Here is a 13845-nt window from a genome sequence, read left to right on the forward strand (position 1 = left end):
TAAACATCCCAGAAATTGCTTTGCGCACAACAGACAAACAGCTGAATCGCCAAAATGAGGGAAAAGCTAAAGTATCACAAATGGATTTTAGTGGTCAAGCTTTAGTTATGGAATACTGAACATTCACAGTAGATTAGATTCCAGTCTGTAACTCACTCCCGGGTATCTGTTATTCTATATATAAACCACACCGAACCCCTCGATTAGATTCCAGTCTGTAACTCACTCCCGGGTATCTGTTGTTCTATATATAATCCACACCGAACCTCTCGATTAGATTCCAGTCTATAACTCATTCTCGGGTATCTGTTATTCTATATATAAACCACCCTGAACCCCTCGATTAGATTCCAGTCAGTAACTCACTCCCGGGTATCTGTTATTCTAAATATAAACTATCCTGAACCACACGATTAGATTCCAGTCTGTAACTCACTCACGGGTATCTGTTATTCTATATATAAATCACCCTGAACCCCTCGATTAGATTCCAGTCTGTAACTCACTCCCGGGTGTCTGTTATTCTATATATAAACCACCCCAAACCCCTCGATTAGATTCCAGGCTGTAACTCACTCCTGGGTATCTGTTATTCTATATATAAACCACCCCATACCCCTCGATTAGATTCCAGGCTGTAACTCACCCCTGGGTATCTGTTATTCTATATATAAACCACCCCAAACCCCTCGATTAGATTCCAGTCTGTAATTCACTCCCGGGTATCTGTTATTCTAAATATAAACCACCCAAACCCCTCGATTAGATTCCAGGCTGTAACTCACTCCCGGGTACCTGTATCAGGACGTTGAGTGTCTTTAAGACAGAAGTAGATAAATTCTTGATTTCTCGAGGAATTAAGGGCTATGGAGAGAGAGCGGGTAAATGGAGTTGAAATCAGCCATGATTGAATGGTGGAGTGGATTCGATGGGCCGAATGGCCTTACTTCCGCTCCTATGTCTTATGGTCTTAAACCACCCCAAACCCCTCGATTAGATTCCAGTCTGTAATTCACTCCCGGGTATCTGTTATTCTATATATAAACCACCCCGAACCCCTCGATTAGATTCCAGTCTGTACCTCACTCCCGAGTATCTGTTATTCGATATATAAACCGCCCCAAACCACTCGATTAGATTCCAGTCTGTAATTCACTCCTGGGTACCTGTTATTCTATATATAAACCACCCCAAACCCCTCGATCAGATTCCAGTCTGTAACTCACTCCCGGGTATCTATTGTTCTATATATAAACCACCCTGAACCCCTCGATTAGATTCCAGTCTGTAATTCACTCCTGGGTATCTGTTATTCTATATATAAACCGCCCTGAACCCCTCAATTAGATTCCAGTCTGTAATTCACTCCCGGGTATCTGTTATTCTAAATATAAACCACCCAAACCCCTCGATTAGATTCCAGGCTGTAACTCACTCCTGGGTACCTGTACCAGGACGTTGAGTGTCTTTAAGACAGAAGTTGATAAATTCTTGATTTCTCGAGGAATTAGGGGCTATGGAGAGAGAGCGGGTAAATGGAGTTGAAATCAGCCATGATTGAATTGTGGAGTGGACTCGATGGGCCGAATGGCCTTACTTCCGCTCCTATGTCTTATGGTCTTAAACTACCCCAAACCCCTCGATTAGATTCCAGTCTGTAACTCACTCCCTGGTATCTGTTATTCTATATATAAACCATCTCGAACCTCTCAATTAGATTCCAGTCTGTAATTCACTCCTGGGTATCTGTTCTAATTATAAACCATCCTGAACCCCTCTATTAGATTCCAGTCTGTAACTCACTCCCGAGTATCTGTTATTCGATATATAAACCACCCCGAACCCCTCTATTAGATTCCAGTCTGTAACTCATTCCCGAGTATCTGTTATTCGATATATAAACCACCCCAAACCACTCGATTAGATTCAAGTCTGTAATTCACTCCCGGGTATCTGTTATTCGATATATAATCCACCCCAAACCCCTCGATTAGATTCCAGTCTGTAACTCACTCCCGGGTATCTTATTCTATATATAAACCACCCCGAACCCCTCGATTAGATTCCAGTCTGTAACTCATTCCCGGGGATCTGTTATTCTATATATAAACCATCCCGAACCTCTCAATTAGATTCCAGTCTGTAATTCACTCCCGGGTATCTGTTATTCTAATTATAAACCACCCCGAACCCCTCGATTAGATTCCAGTCTGTAACTCACTCCCGAGTATCTGTTATTCGATATATCAACCACCCCAAACCCCTCGATTAGATTCCAGTCTGTAATTCACTCCCGGGTATCTGTTATTCTATATATAAACCACCCTGAACCCCTCGATTAGATTCCAGTCTGTAACTCACTCCTGGGTACTTGTTATTCTGTATGTAAACCACCCCAAACCCCTCGATTAGATTCCAGTGTAACTCACTCCCGGGTATCTGTTGTTCTATATATAAACCACCCTGAACCCCTCGATTAGATTCCAGTCTGTAACTCACTCCCGGGTATCTGTTATTCTATATATAAACCACCCCAAACCCCTCAATTAGATTCCAGTCTGTAACTCACTCCCGGGTATCTGTTATTCTATACATAAACCACCCCAAACCCCTCCAGTAGATTCCAGGCAGTAACTATCACAGGTAAGTTGTTGTATATGTAAAATATCATTTACCTTCCAATTTGTTGGGTGCAGGTTATTTTAAGTATTGGAATAAGTGAGTGCATTGTTGAGCTATTTATACAGATATATTTCACTTTATAACAATGATTCATGCTCCAAATTTTATATAATTTCAATGTTTTCAGTATATTTACAAACAGCATAAAAGGGTTTTGGAGTTGGGAGAGATTCAAGCTTTGTTACAGTACAAATTAATTGGTGAAAGCATCTTTTAAACAGCTTGACTATCACTCACCCACAGCAGACGTGAAGTTGTCTAAATGCCACCTGAGATATGACATCCTCACACACTTGTCTAGTATCAGTGAAACAAGGAGAAAAGATCATTTACACCTCTTCCCTTCAGTTTGTGCAACTTATCGTAATGTAAAATATAGACTGTTCACGGAAGCATAGAATTTACAGTGCAGAAGGAGGCCATTCGGCCCATCGAGTCTGCACCGGCCTTTGGAAAGAGCACCCTACCTATGCCCACGCCTATCCCTGTAACCCAGTAACCCCACCTAACCATTTTGGACACGAAGGGCAATTTCTCATGGCCGATCCACCTAACCTGCATGTCTTTGGACTGTGGGAGGAAACCCACGCAGACACGGGGAGAACGTGCAGACTCCGCACAGACAGTGACCCAAGCCGGGAATCGAATCTGGGACCCTGGAGCTGTGAAGCAACTGTGCTAACCACTGTGCTACAGTGCTGTTACTGGCGCTGTCCTAATACCTGAGGGGACAGTGTGGAGGGACCTTTACTCTGTACCTAATCCCATGCTGTATCTGTCCTGGGAGTGTTTGATGGGGGACATCTTTAGTCGAGACAGTGTAAGAATAATTGTAGTTGGAGGTTAGTCTGGCCTCGGGTTCAGAGAGAGATGCAGGACTCTCAATTGGAATGTTCAGCTTTTCAAAGCCTGTCTGCCCCACCAGCTGTTATTGCTGCGGGGCATTTCGGGAACTCTTTGGGTTCTTCTCCTGTTCCGAAAATTCTCTTCAATTTGTTCCAAAGGTTTCTTCCTTGTTTCAGGAATGCAGAAATACGTAAATATTATAGACAGGAAGCATACCACAGAGAAGAACAGGAAGGGAACGTCGAGTCCTAAGGCAGTCTGTGGAAGGAAAGGTGGATTTAACGTTTTATATATTTGACCCTCTGTTACAAACTCCTCCCCCCTGAAGAGACAGATTCTCTCAGTGGCTTTTCAAACCGGAACCCTTGTAGTCGTGCTAACCACAATGATAGTTGGGAAAAAGAGAGTTACATTATCAGAAAAAATGATTCATGGTGACTTTCACAGCCCAAGTGCTTTACAATATCAGACAGTCGCTGTTGTAGGAAACGCAGCAGCCTGATCACGCACAGCAGAAACCCAGAAACAATGTTTTAAATGGTCAGTTAACCTTTTGGGCTGGTGGCTGAGGGATAAATATTGGTCAGGAAGATCTCCTTCCCATCACCTTTTGAAGTGGTGACATGAAGATTGGAGCCAGACTCAGTTCATGGGTGATGTCAGGAAGCTTTTTTCACACAAAGAATAGAAATCTGGAGCTCTTCTCTCTCTCCTCTCTCTCCCCTCTCTCTACTCTCTCTCTACTCCCCCCCCCCCCGCCGTAAAAGAAGCTGGCTGTTTAGCACAGGGCTAAATCGCTGGCTTTGAAAGCAGACCAGCAGCACGGTTCAATTCCCGTACCAGCCTCCCCGAACAGGCGCCGGAATGTGGTGACTAGGGGCTTTTCACAGTAACTTCATTTGAAGCCTACTTGTGACAAGCGATTTTCATTTTTTTTCATTTTCAGAAGCTGCTAAATTGCCTCAATTGGAGCTTTCAAGATTCATGGATTTTTGTTGGGCGAGGGATATGGTGAGAACAAAGACCTATACAGCACAGGAACAGGCCCTTCGGCCCTCCACGCCTGTACCGGTCATGATACCAACCTTGGCCAAAACTCTCAGCACTTCCTTGTGCCGTATCCCTCTATACCCATCCTATCCATGTGTTTGTCGAGATGCTTTTTGAACGCTGTTAATGTATCTTTGCACATCTCCTCTAAACTTTGCTCCACGGACCTTAATGTTATGCCCCCTGGTGACTGACCCCTCCACCCTGGGAAAGAGTGTCTGCCCATCCACTCTATCCATGCCCCTCATAATCTTGTAGACCTCTATCAGGTCACCCCTCATCCTCCGTCATTCTAATGAAAACAGTCGGAGTCTATTCAGCCTCTCTGCATAGATAACACCCTCCAGACCAGGCAACATCCTGGCAAACCTCCTCTGCACCCTCTCCAAAGCCTCCACGTCCTGGTAGTGTGCGCAATATTCCAAATGTGGCTGTACCAAGATTCTATGCAAGATGAGTCTGAGTTACAGATCAGTTGTGATATATTTAAATAGCAGATATGCTTGAGAGCCTGAATGGCCTCCATCCCATAAACAGTTATCTAATCTCTTGGGAGAGGCACCAAAAGGAGAAATGCTATCAGCCAATTTCCAGGGACTGAGAGGAAACAGGTTGGATGCGCAGCTGCCCCAAGACAAACCAACCTTCACTGACAAGAACCACTTTGTCAAAATGAATGCGGTGATCCAGCTGACAACGACACACAGGCCTGACACCAAACCCCGCACTTTGATTGGAAGAATCTCCGACATCAGCAGCCAAGTGATTGGTCCCCAGCCAAGGGCGTAGCCTGTGGACAGGGTCAAAGGAGAACCACGTCTTCAACCAAAGCGAGACAATTGGCAAAGCCAGCACCTTAAGCACTATGGACAAGAACTAAAGAACATTTAATATGGTGCAACATAAAAGGTAACTTCACAAGACAAGAGCTCCTGGTGTTGGGGGTGAGATATTGGCATGGATAGTAAGTTGACTAACAAGAAACAGAGTCAGGATAAATAGGTCATTTTCAGTTGGCAAACGTAACTAGTGGAGTGTCACAGGGTTCAGTGCTGGAACCTTAGATATTTACAATCTATACCAGCGACTTGGATGAAGGGACCAACTGTATTGGAGCTGAATCCGCCCATGACACAAAGATCAGTGAGAAAGTAAGTTGTGTGGAGGATACAAAGAGTCTGTAAAGGGATGTAGGCGGGGTGGAGTGAGTGAGCAAAAACTGACAGGGGGATCATGTGGGGAAGTAAGAACCTATCCACTTTGGCAGGAAGAATGGAAAAGTAGCAAATGATTTATATCGAGAGAGACTGCAGAACTCTTGAGGTACAGAGGGATCTGGGCGGCCTTGGAAATTAATCACTAAAGGTTAGTCTGCAGGTACAATTAATCAGGAAGGCAAATGTATTGCTGGTCGTTATTGCAGTGAGGAGTGTAAAAGTCAGGAAATCTTCCTACAACGCACATGGCACAGGTGAGATGACACTGGGTACAGTTCTCATCTCCTTAAAGAATGACATTCTTACTCAGAGCATCTCACTGAAGGTTCACCAGGCTGATTCCTGGGGTCAAGGGGTTTGTCGGATGAGGAAAGATTGAGCAGGTTGGGTCGATACTCATTCGAGTTTGGAAGAAAGAGGTGATCTTGTTGAAAGATAAGATTCTGAGGGAATTTGGCAGGGTGGATGCTGGGAGGATGTTTCCCCTCGAGGGGGAATCTACAACTTGGGGCACATTTTAAAAATAAGGGGTCTCTCATTTAAGACAGAGATGAGAAGTTTCTTCATTTAGATGGTCGTTGTCTTGGAATTCTCGCCCCAGACAGCAGGGCAGGCTGGGGTCATTGAATATATTCAAGGTGGAGTTAGAGACTTTTGACCAACAACAGAGTGGAGGGTTCTGAGGGACCGACAGGAAACGAGTTGAGACAACACTCAGGTCAGCCATAATCATGCTGAATGGGGGATCCGGCTCGATGGGCTGAATGGGGGATCCGGCTCGATGGGCTGAATGGGGGATCCGGCTCGATGGGCTGAATGGGGGATCCGGCTCGATGGGCTGAATGGGGGATACGGCTCGATGGGCTGAATGGGGGATCCGGCTCGATGGGCTGAATGGGGGATCCGGCTCAATGGGCTGAATGGGGGATCCGGCTCGATGAGCTGAATGGGGGATCCGGCTCGATGAGCTGAATGGGGGATCCGGCTCGATGGGCTGAATGGGGGATCCAGCTCAATGGGCTGAATGGGGGATCCGGCTCGATGGGCTGAATGGGGGATCCGGCTCAATGGGCTGAATGGGGGATCCGGCTCGATGGGCTGAATGGGGGATCCGGCTCGATGGGCTGAATGGGGGATCCGGCTCGATGGGCTGAATGGGGGATCCGGCTCAATGGGCTGAATGGGGGATCCGGCTCGATGGGCTGAATGGGGGATCCGGCTCGATGGGCTGAATGGGGGATCCGGCTCAATGGGCTGAATGGGGGATCCGGCTCGATGGGCTGAATGGGGGATCCGGCTCGATGGGCTGAATGGGGGATCCGGCTCAATGGGCTGAATGGGGGATCCGGCTCGATGGGCTGAATGGGGGATCCGGCTCGATGGGCTGAATGGGGGATCCGGCTCGATGGGCTGAATGGGGGATCCGGCTCGATGGGCTGAATGGGGGATCCGGCTCAATGGGCTGAATGGGGGATCCGGCTCGATGGGCTGAATGGGGGATCCGGCTCGATGGGCTGAATGGGGGATCCGGCTCGATGGGCTGAATGGGGGAATCCGGCTCGATGGGCTGAATGGGGATCCGGCTCGATGGGCTGAATGGGGGATCCGGCTCGATGGGCTGAATGGGGGATCCGGCTCGATGGGCTGAATGGGGGATCCGGCTCGATGGGCTGAATGGGGGATCAGGCTCGATGGGCTGAATGGGGGATACGGCTCGATGGGCTGAATGGGGGATCCGGCTCGATGGGCTGAATGGGGGATCCGGCTCAATGGGCTGAATGGGGGATCCGGCTCGATGAGCTGAATGGGGGATCCGGCTCGATGAGCTGAATGGGGGATCCGGCTCGATGGGCTGAATGGGGGATCCAGCTCAATGGGCTGAATGGGGGATCCGGCTCGATGGGCTGAATGGGGGATCCGGCTCAATGGGCTGAATGGGGGATCCGGCTCGATGGGCTGAATGGGGGATCCGGCTCGATGGGCTGAATGGGGGATCCGGCTCGATGGGCTGAATGGGGGATCCGGCTCGATGGGCTGAATGGGGGATCCGGCTCAATGGGCTGAATGGGGGATCCGGCTCGATGGGCTGAATGGGGGATCCGGCTCGATGGGCTGAATGGGGGATCCGGCTCAATGGGCTGAATGGGGGATCCGGCTCGATGGGCTGAATGGGGGATCCGGCTCGATGGGCTGAATGGGGGATCCGGCTCGATGGGCTGAATGGGGGATCCGGCTCGATGGGCTGAATGGGGGATCCGGCTCAATGGGCTGAATGGGGGATCCGGCTCGATGGGCTGAATGGGGGATCCGGCTCGATGGGCTGAATGGGGGATCCGGCTCGATGGGCTGAATGGGGGATCCGGCTCGATGGGCTGAATGGGGGAATCCGGCTCGATGGGCTGAATGGGGGATCCGGCTCGATGGGCTGAATGGGGGATCCGGCTCGATGGGCTGAATGGGGGATCCGGCTCGATGGGCTGAATGGGGGATCCGGCTCGATGGGCTGAATGGGGATCCGGCTCGATGGGCTGAATGGGGGATCCGGCTCGATGGGCTGAATGGGGGATCCGGCTCGATGGGCTGAATGGGGGATCCGGCGCGATGAGCTGAATGGTTGTGGTGTGAGGTGTTGCGGAGGGTGAATGCCTCAACCTCATGTCTGAGACTGAATTAAAGGTGGTGCACCTGACGAGGGTGAGCCGATTGTTTGAGGTGGGGGGAGGGGGTCTGACTAATTATGTACATATGTTCTGGTCCTGCCCGAAGTTGGAGACACTCTGGAGGTCGTTTTTCGGCAGCACGTCGACGATCCTGCAGGTGGATTTGGGAACCTAGTTCCCTGGGGGCCATATTTGGGGTGTCGGACCTGCCGGAGCTGCAGACAGGGACGGGGCTGATGTTTTAGCCTTCGCCTCGCTGATTGCTCCCAGGAGGGTCCCATTGGGGAAGTCAGCTTCTCCACCCTGTGCTTCAGTGTGGCTGGGGGCTCAGATGGAGTTCCTGTATTTGCAGGAGATAGAGTTTGCCTTAAGTGCGGGGTTCCACAGGAGATGGGGTTTCTTTATTTTAAAAAGTTGGTTACGAGAGCTGCTAGTGGGGGGGGGGGGGGGGGGGTGTAGGGATGTGGGGTGGGTTTCTTAGCTTCTGTTGTTCTTGATGTTTTGCATTGTTTTGTTTTATGTATATGTTAAAAACAAAATTAATTTTTTTAAAATAAAAAGGACAGGTACAGCACGGGGTTAGATACAGGGTAAATCTCCCTCCATACAGTCCCCATTAAACGCTCCCAGGACAGGTACAGCACGGGGTTAGATACAGAGTAAAGCTCCCTCTACACTGTCCCCATCAAACACTCCCAGGACAGGTACAGCACGGGGTTAGATACAGAGTAAATCTCCCTCTACACTGTCCCCATCAAACACTCCCAGGACAGGTACAGTACGGGGTTAGATACAGAGTAAAGCTCCCTCTACACTGTCCCCAAAAAACACTCCCAGGCAGGTACAGCACGGGGTTAGATACAGAGTAAAGCTCCCTCTACACTGTCCCCATCAAACACTCCCAGGACAGATACAGCATGGGGTTAGATACAGAGTAAAGCTCCCTCTACACTGTCCCCATCAAACACTCCCAGGACAGGTACAGCACAGGGTTAGATACAGTGTAAAGCTCCCTCTACACTGTCCCCATCAAACACTCCCAGGACAGGTACAGCATGGGGTAAGATACAGAGTAAAGCTCCCTCTACACTATCCCCATCAGACACTCCCAGGGCAGGTACAGCACGGGGTTAGATAGAGTAAAGCTCCCTCTACACTGACCCCATCAAACACTCCCAGGGCAGGTACAGCATGGGGTTAGATACAGAGTAAAGCTCCCTCTACACTATCCCCATCAAACACTCCCAGGACAGGTACTGCACGGGGTTAGATGCAGAGTAAAGCTCCCTCTACACTGACCCCATCAAACACTCCCAGGACAGGTACAGCACGGGGTTAGATACAGAGTAAAGCTCCCTCTACACTGTCCCCATCAAACACTCCCAGGACAGGTACATAGACCATAGAACATAGAACAATACAGCGCAGTACAGGCCCTTCGGCCCACGATGTTGCACCGAAACAAAAGCCATCTAACCTACACTATGCCATTATCATCCATATGTTTATCCAATAAACTTTTAAATGCCCTCAATGTTGGCGAGTTCACTACTGTAGCAGGTAGGGCATTCCACGGCCTCACTACTCTTTGCGTAAAGAACCTACCTCTGACCTCTGTCCTATATCTATTACCCCTCAGTTTAAAGTTATGTCCCCTCGTGCCAGCCATATCCATCCGCGGGAGAAGGCTCTCACTGTCCACCCTATCCAACCCCCTGATCATTTTGTATGCCTCTATTAAGTCTCCTCTTAACCTTCTTCTCTCCAACGAAAACAACCTCAAGTCCATCAGCCTTTCCTCATAAGATTTTCCCTCCATACCAGGCAACATCCTGGTAAATCTCCTCTGCACCCGCTCCAAAGCCTCCACGTCCTTCCTATAATACGGTGACCAGAACTGTACGCAATACTCCAAATGCGGCCGTACCAGAGTTCTGTACAGCTGCAACACGGGGTTAGATACAGAGTAAAGCACCCTCGACACTGACCCCATCAAACACTCCCAGGACAGGTACAGCACGGGGTTAGAAAGAGTAAAGCTCCCTCTACACTGACCCCATCAAACACTCCCAGGACAGGTACAACACGGGGTTAGATACAGAGTAAAGCACCCTCTACACTGACCCCATCAAACACTCCCAGGACAGGTACAGCACGGGGTTAGATGCAGAGTAAAGCTCCCTCTACACTGACCCCATCAAACACTCCCAGGACAGGTACAGCATGAGGTTAGATACAGAGTAAAGCTCCCTCTACACTGTCCCCATCAAACACTCCCAGGACAGGTACAGCACGGGGTTAGATGCAGAGTAAAGCTCCCTCTACACTGACCCCATCAAACACTCCCAGGACAGGTACAGCACAGGGTTAGATACAGAGTAAAGCTCCCTCTACACTGTCCCCATCAAACACTCCCAGGACAGGTACAGCACGGGGTTAGATACAGAGTAAAGCTCCCTCTGCACTGTCCCCATCAAACACTCCCAGGACAGGTACAGCACAGGGTTAGATACAGAGTAACGCTCCCTCTACACTGTCCCCATCAAACACTCTAATTGGACCTACCGAAAATAAATACCATGACACTGATTAATGGTATGTAGGTTAGCCATTTTTCAGTTGTGTGTTGAAGTAGTTGATGAGTGTTCACAGTGGAATGGTTGGCGTGTGTTTGGTTATTCTTTGGCTCCATCTCTTTGATGTAGACTCCAAGAGCCAGTGATGAGATAAACATGATTGCACCTGTTAGGAGGAGAAAAATGAATGAGTTTCCATTCGGATTCCACAGGGTGAAGTGGGACTGACCCTTCAGGGATGGATCCGGACTTTTCGACTTTCCGGGGGTGGGTGGTAACAGACAAAGCAGCAACTATTCCTCCTATCACGCGGAGTGATCAACATGACCACCGTGGCTCACCTACACCAATCCAATAACAGCCAAGAACGAAGGCTTCTTTCTTTCTACTCCGTCACGATCAGGAGGACAAATCTATGTAATGGTTATGTGAGCGGATTAATAAAATGAGATTGCAAATCCTAATAGGCAAAGTTTGTGAATTAGAATTCAGGTTAACAACTGGCTATATCCAGGAAGCTCAGATTGGTGTAAAAGACACTGGTTCACTGGGAAATAATTCCTCTGTCCTGATCCAATATGTGACTCCAGACTAACACCACTCTCTGGCCACTCAGTGTGAGACAAGCCCACTCCTCATGGATGAACACCAACGCTCGGTGTAACTCGGGATGGCCTTGCCCAGGATGCCGATAACCAGAAACCCACAGAATTGGGCATAAAGAGTATGGAGGAACAGGCAGCGAGGTGTGATAACACCCTGGTGTTTTAAGTCTGCATCACGGGGTATAGGTGGGGCGGTGCAGTGGCGCAGTGGTTAGCACTGCTGCCTCACAGCGCCGAGGTCCCAGGTTCGATCCTGGCTCCGGGTCACTGTCCGTGTGGAGTTTGCACATTCTCCCCGTGTCTGCGTGGGTCTCACCCCCACAACTCAAAGGTGTGCAGGGGAGGTGGATTGCCCCTTATTTGGGAAAAATAAAATTGGGTATTCTAAATTTATAAAATGTTTTAAAATCAGGGGCAGAGATGTGGAAATTGTAACGGCTCATTATCTGCCTCGTCCTTTCCAAGTTGATACCTACACCATATCCAGCCTGCCCGTGTTTGCAGGAGTTATAGATGCTTATAACACAGAAAGAGCTAATTTGTTGAAAGTGCACCAACCCCAAAGATCCAGACAAAGGCGAAAGGACCTTGGCAGCCATCGCCTTGTCCTGTCTTACAGGGACCCGTGGAAGGTAATCAGGAGCAGGATTTTCCTGGAGGGTTAAAACCAATTTTCGAGTCCCCTCCATCCCCTCCCAGCACCAACCTCAGGCTGGCTCAGTGATGCACTCTGAACTCCCTGATCAGCAGTCTCTTCAAACTGAGACATTTACATTTGACAAGTAAAAACTCCTGCCCGTCTTTACCTGACCAAAAGAGAAGTTTCCGTCTTCCAGCTTTGTCCATCAGCCAGGCAGCAACAGAGACACTCAGGAGACGGACCAGTCCCACAATCACTGCATCATAGCTTCCTGGCTAACAGAAATAAACCTTCCATTAGTCCACCAAAGAGAAAGCGAGGGAAAGAGAGAAATGACAGGGAGAGAGAGAGAGAGTGAGAGGACAGGGAGAGAGAGGACAGGGGGAGAGAGAGCAGGGAGAGACAGAGGACAGGAAGAGAGAGGACAGGGAGTGAGAGGACAGGGTGAGAGAGAGAGAGAGGACGGAGAGAGAGAGGACAGGGAGTGAGAGAGGACAGGGAGAGTGAGAGGTCAGGGAGAGAGTGAGAGGACAGGGAGAGAGATAGAGGACGGGGAGAGAGAGAGAGGATAGGGAGAAAGGGGACGCAGAGAGAGAGAGAGGACAAGGAGAGAGAGGGGACAGAGAAAGAGAGGACAGAGAGAGTGAGAGAGAAGGCAGGGCGGGAGAGAGAGAGGACAGGGAGAGAGGGGGGGGACAGGGGGAGAGAGGACAGAGAGAGAGAGGGGGGACAGGGAGAGTGAGAGGACAGGGAGTGAGAGGACAGGGAGAGAGAGTGAGAGGACAGGGAGAGAGAGAGAGAGAGGACAGAGAGAGGACAGGGAGAGAGAGGACGGAGAGAGGGAGAGAGAGAGGACAGAGAGAGAGAGACGACAGGGAGAGAGAGTGAGAGGACAGGGAGAGAGAGAGAGAGAGGACAGAGAGAGGACAGGGAGAGAGAGGACGGAGAGAGGGAGAGAGAGAGGACAGAGAGAGAGAGACGACAGGGAGAGAGAGGACAGGGGGAGAGAGAGGACAGGGAGAGAGGACAGAGAGAGAGAGGACAGAGAGAGAGAGGACAGAGAGAGAGAGAGAGGACATGGAGACAGGGAGAGAGCGAGGACAGGGAGAGAGAGAGGACAGAGAGAGAGAGAGAGAGGACAGAGAGAGAGAGAGAGAGAGGACAGGAAGAGAGAGAGAGGACAGGGAGAGTTGAGAGGAGAGAGAGAACAGAGAGAGAGAGAGGACAGGGAGAGAGAGAGAGGACAGGGAGAGAGAGAGGACAGGGAGAGAGAGAGAGGACAGGGAGAGAGAGAGAGAGGACAGGGAGAGAGAGAGAGAGGACAGGGAGAGAGAGAGAAAGGACAGGGAGAGAGAGAGGACAGGGAGAGAGAGAGAGAGGATGGGGAGAGAGAGGACAAGGAGAGAGAGAGTGAGAGGACAGGGAGGGAGAGAGAGAGGACAGGGAGAGAGAGAACAGGGAGAGAGAGTGAGAGGACAGGGAGGGAGAGAGAGGACGGGGGGAGAGAGAGAGGACAGGGAGAGAGAGAGGACGGGGAGAGAGAGAGAGGACAGGGAGAGAGAGAGAGAG

The 13845-nt window shown here is 49.8% G+C and overlaps 2 protein-coding genes across 3 annotated transcripts in view; one reads left to right on the forward strand and one right to left on the reverse strand.

Annotated features, from left to right (window-relative positions):
• cacfd1 (calcium channel flower domain containing 1) overlaps positions 1-11495 on the forward strand; it is a 39934-nt gene extending 28439 nt beyond the window's left edge. Inside the window, exons 5-6 of one of the 2 annotated variants that reach the window (XR_011937681.1) lie at positions 4475-5487; positions 11244-11495. Coding sequence is in view for 1 of the 2 variants with exons in the window: in XM_072488927.1 (XP_072345028.1) it covers positions 11244-11259 (16 nt within the window). In the remaining variant the exon portion in view is untranslated. The remainder of the gene's footprint in view (positions 1-4474; positions 5488-11243) is intronic. The other variant, XM_072488927.1, reaches the window with a different exon arrangement.
• The window catches only part of slc2a6 (solute carrier family 2 member 6), a 49493-nt gene continuing 38182 nt past the window's right edge, over positions 2535-13845 (reverse strand). The window contains 4 exon segments of the mRNA XM_072488917.1: positions 2535-3786; positions 5223-5368; positions 11021-11197; positions 12443-12551. Coding sequence (XP_072345018.1) covers positions 3577-3786; positions 5223-5368; positions 11021-11197; positions 12443-12551 — 642 coding nt within the window. The 3' untranslated portion in view covers positions 2535-3576.

Source organism: Scyliorhinus torazame, chromosome 22, assembly GCF_047496885.1.
Source record: "Scyliorhinus torazame isolate Kashiwa2021f chromosome 22, sScyTor2.1, whole genome shotgun sequence".
Classification (NCBI taxonomy): Eukaryota; Metazoa; Chordata; class Chondrichthyes; order Carcharhiniformes; family Scyliorhinidae; genus Scyliorhinus; species Scyliorhinus torazame.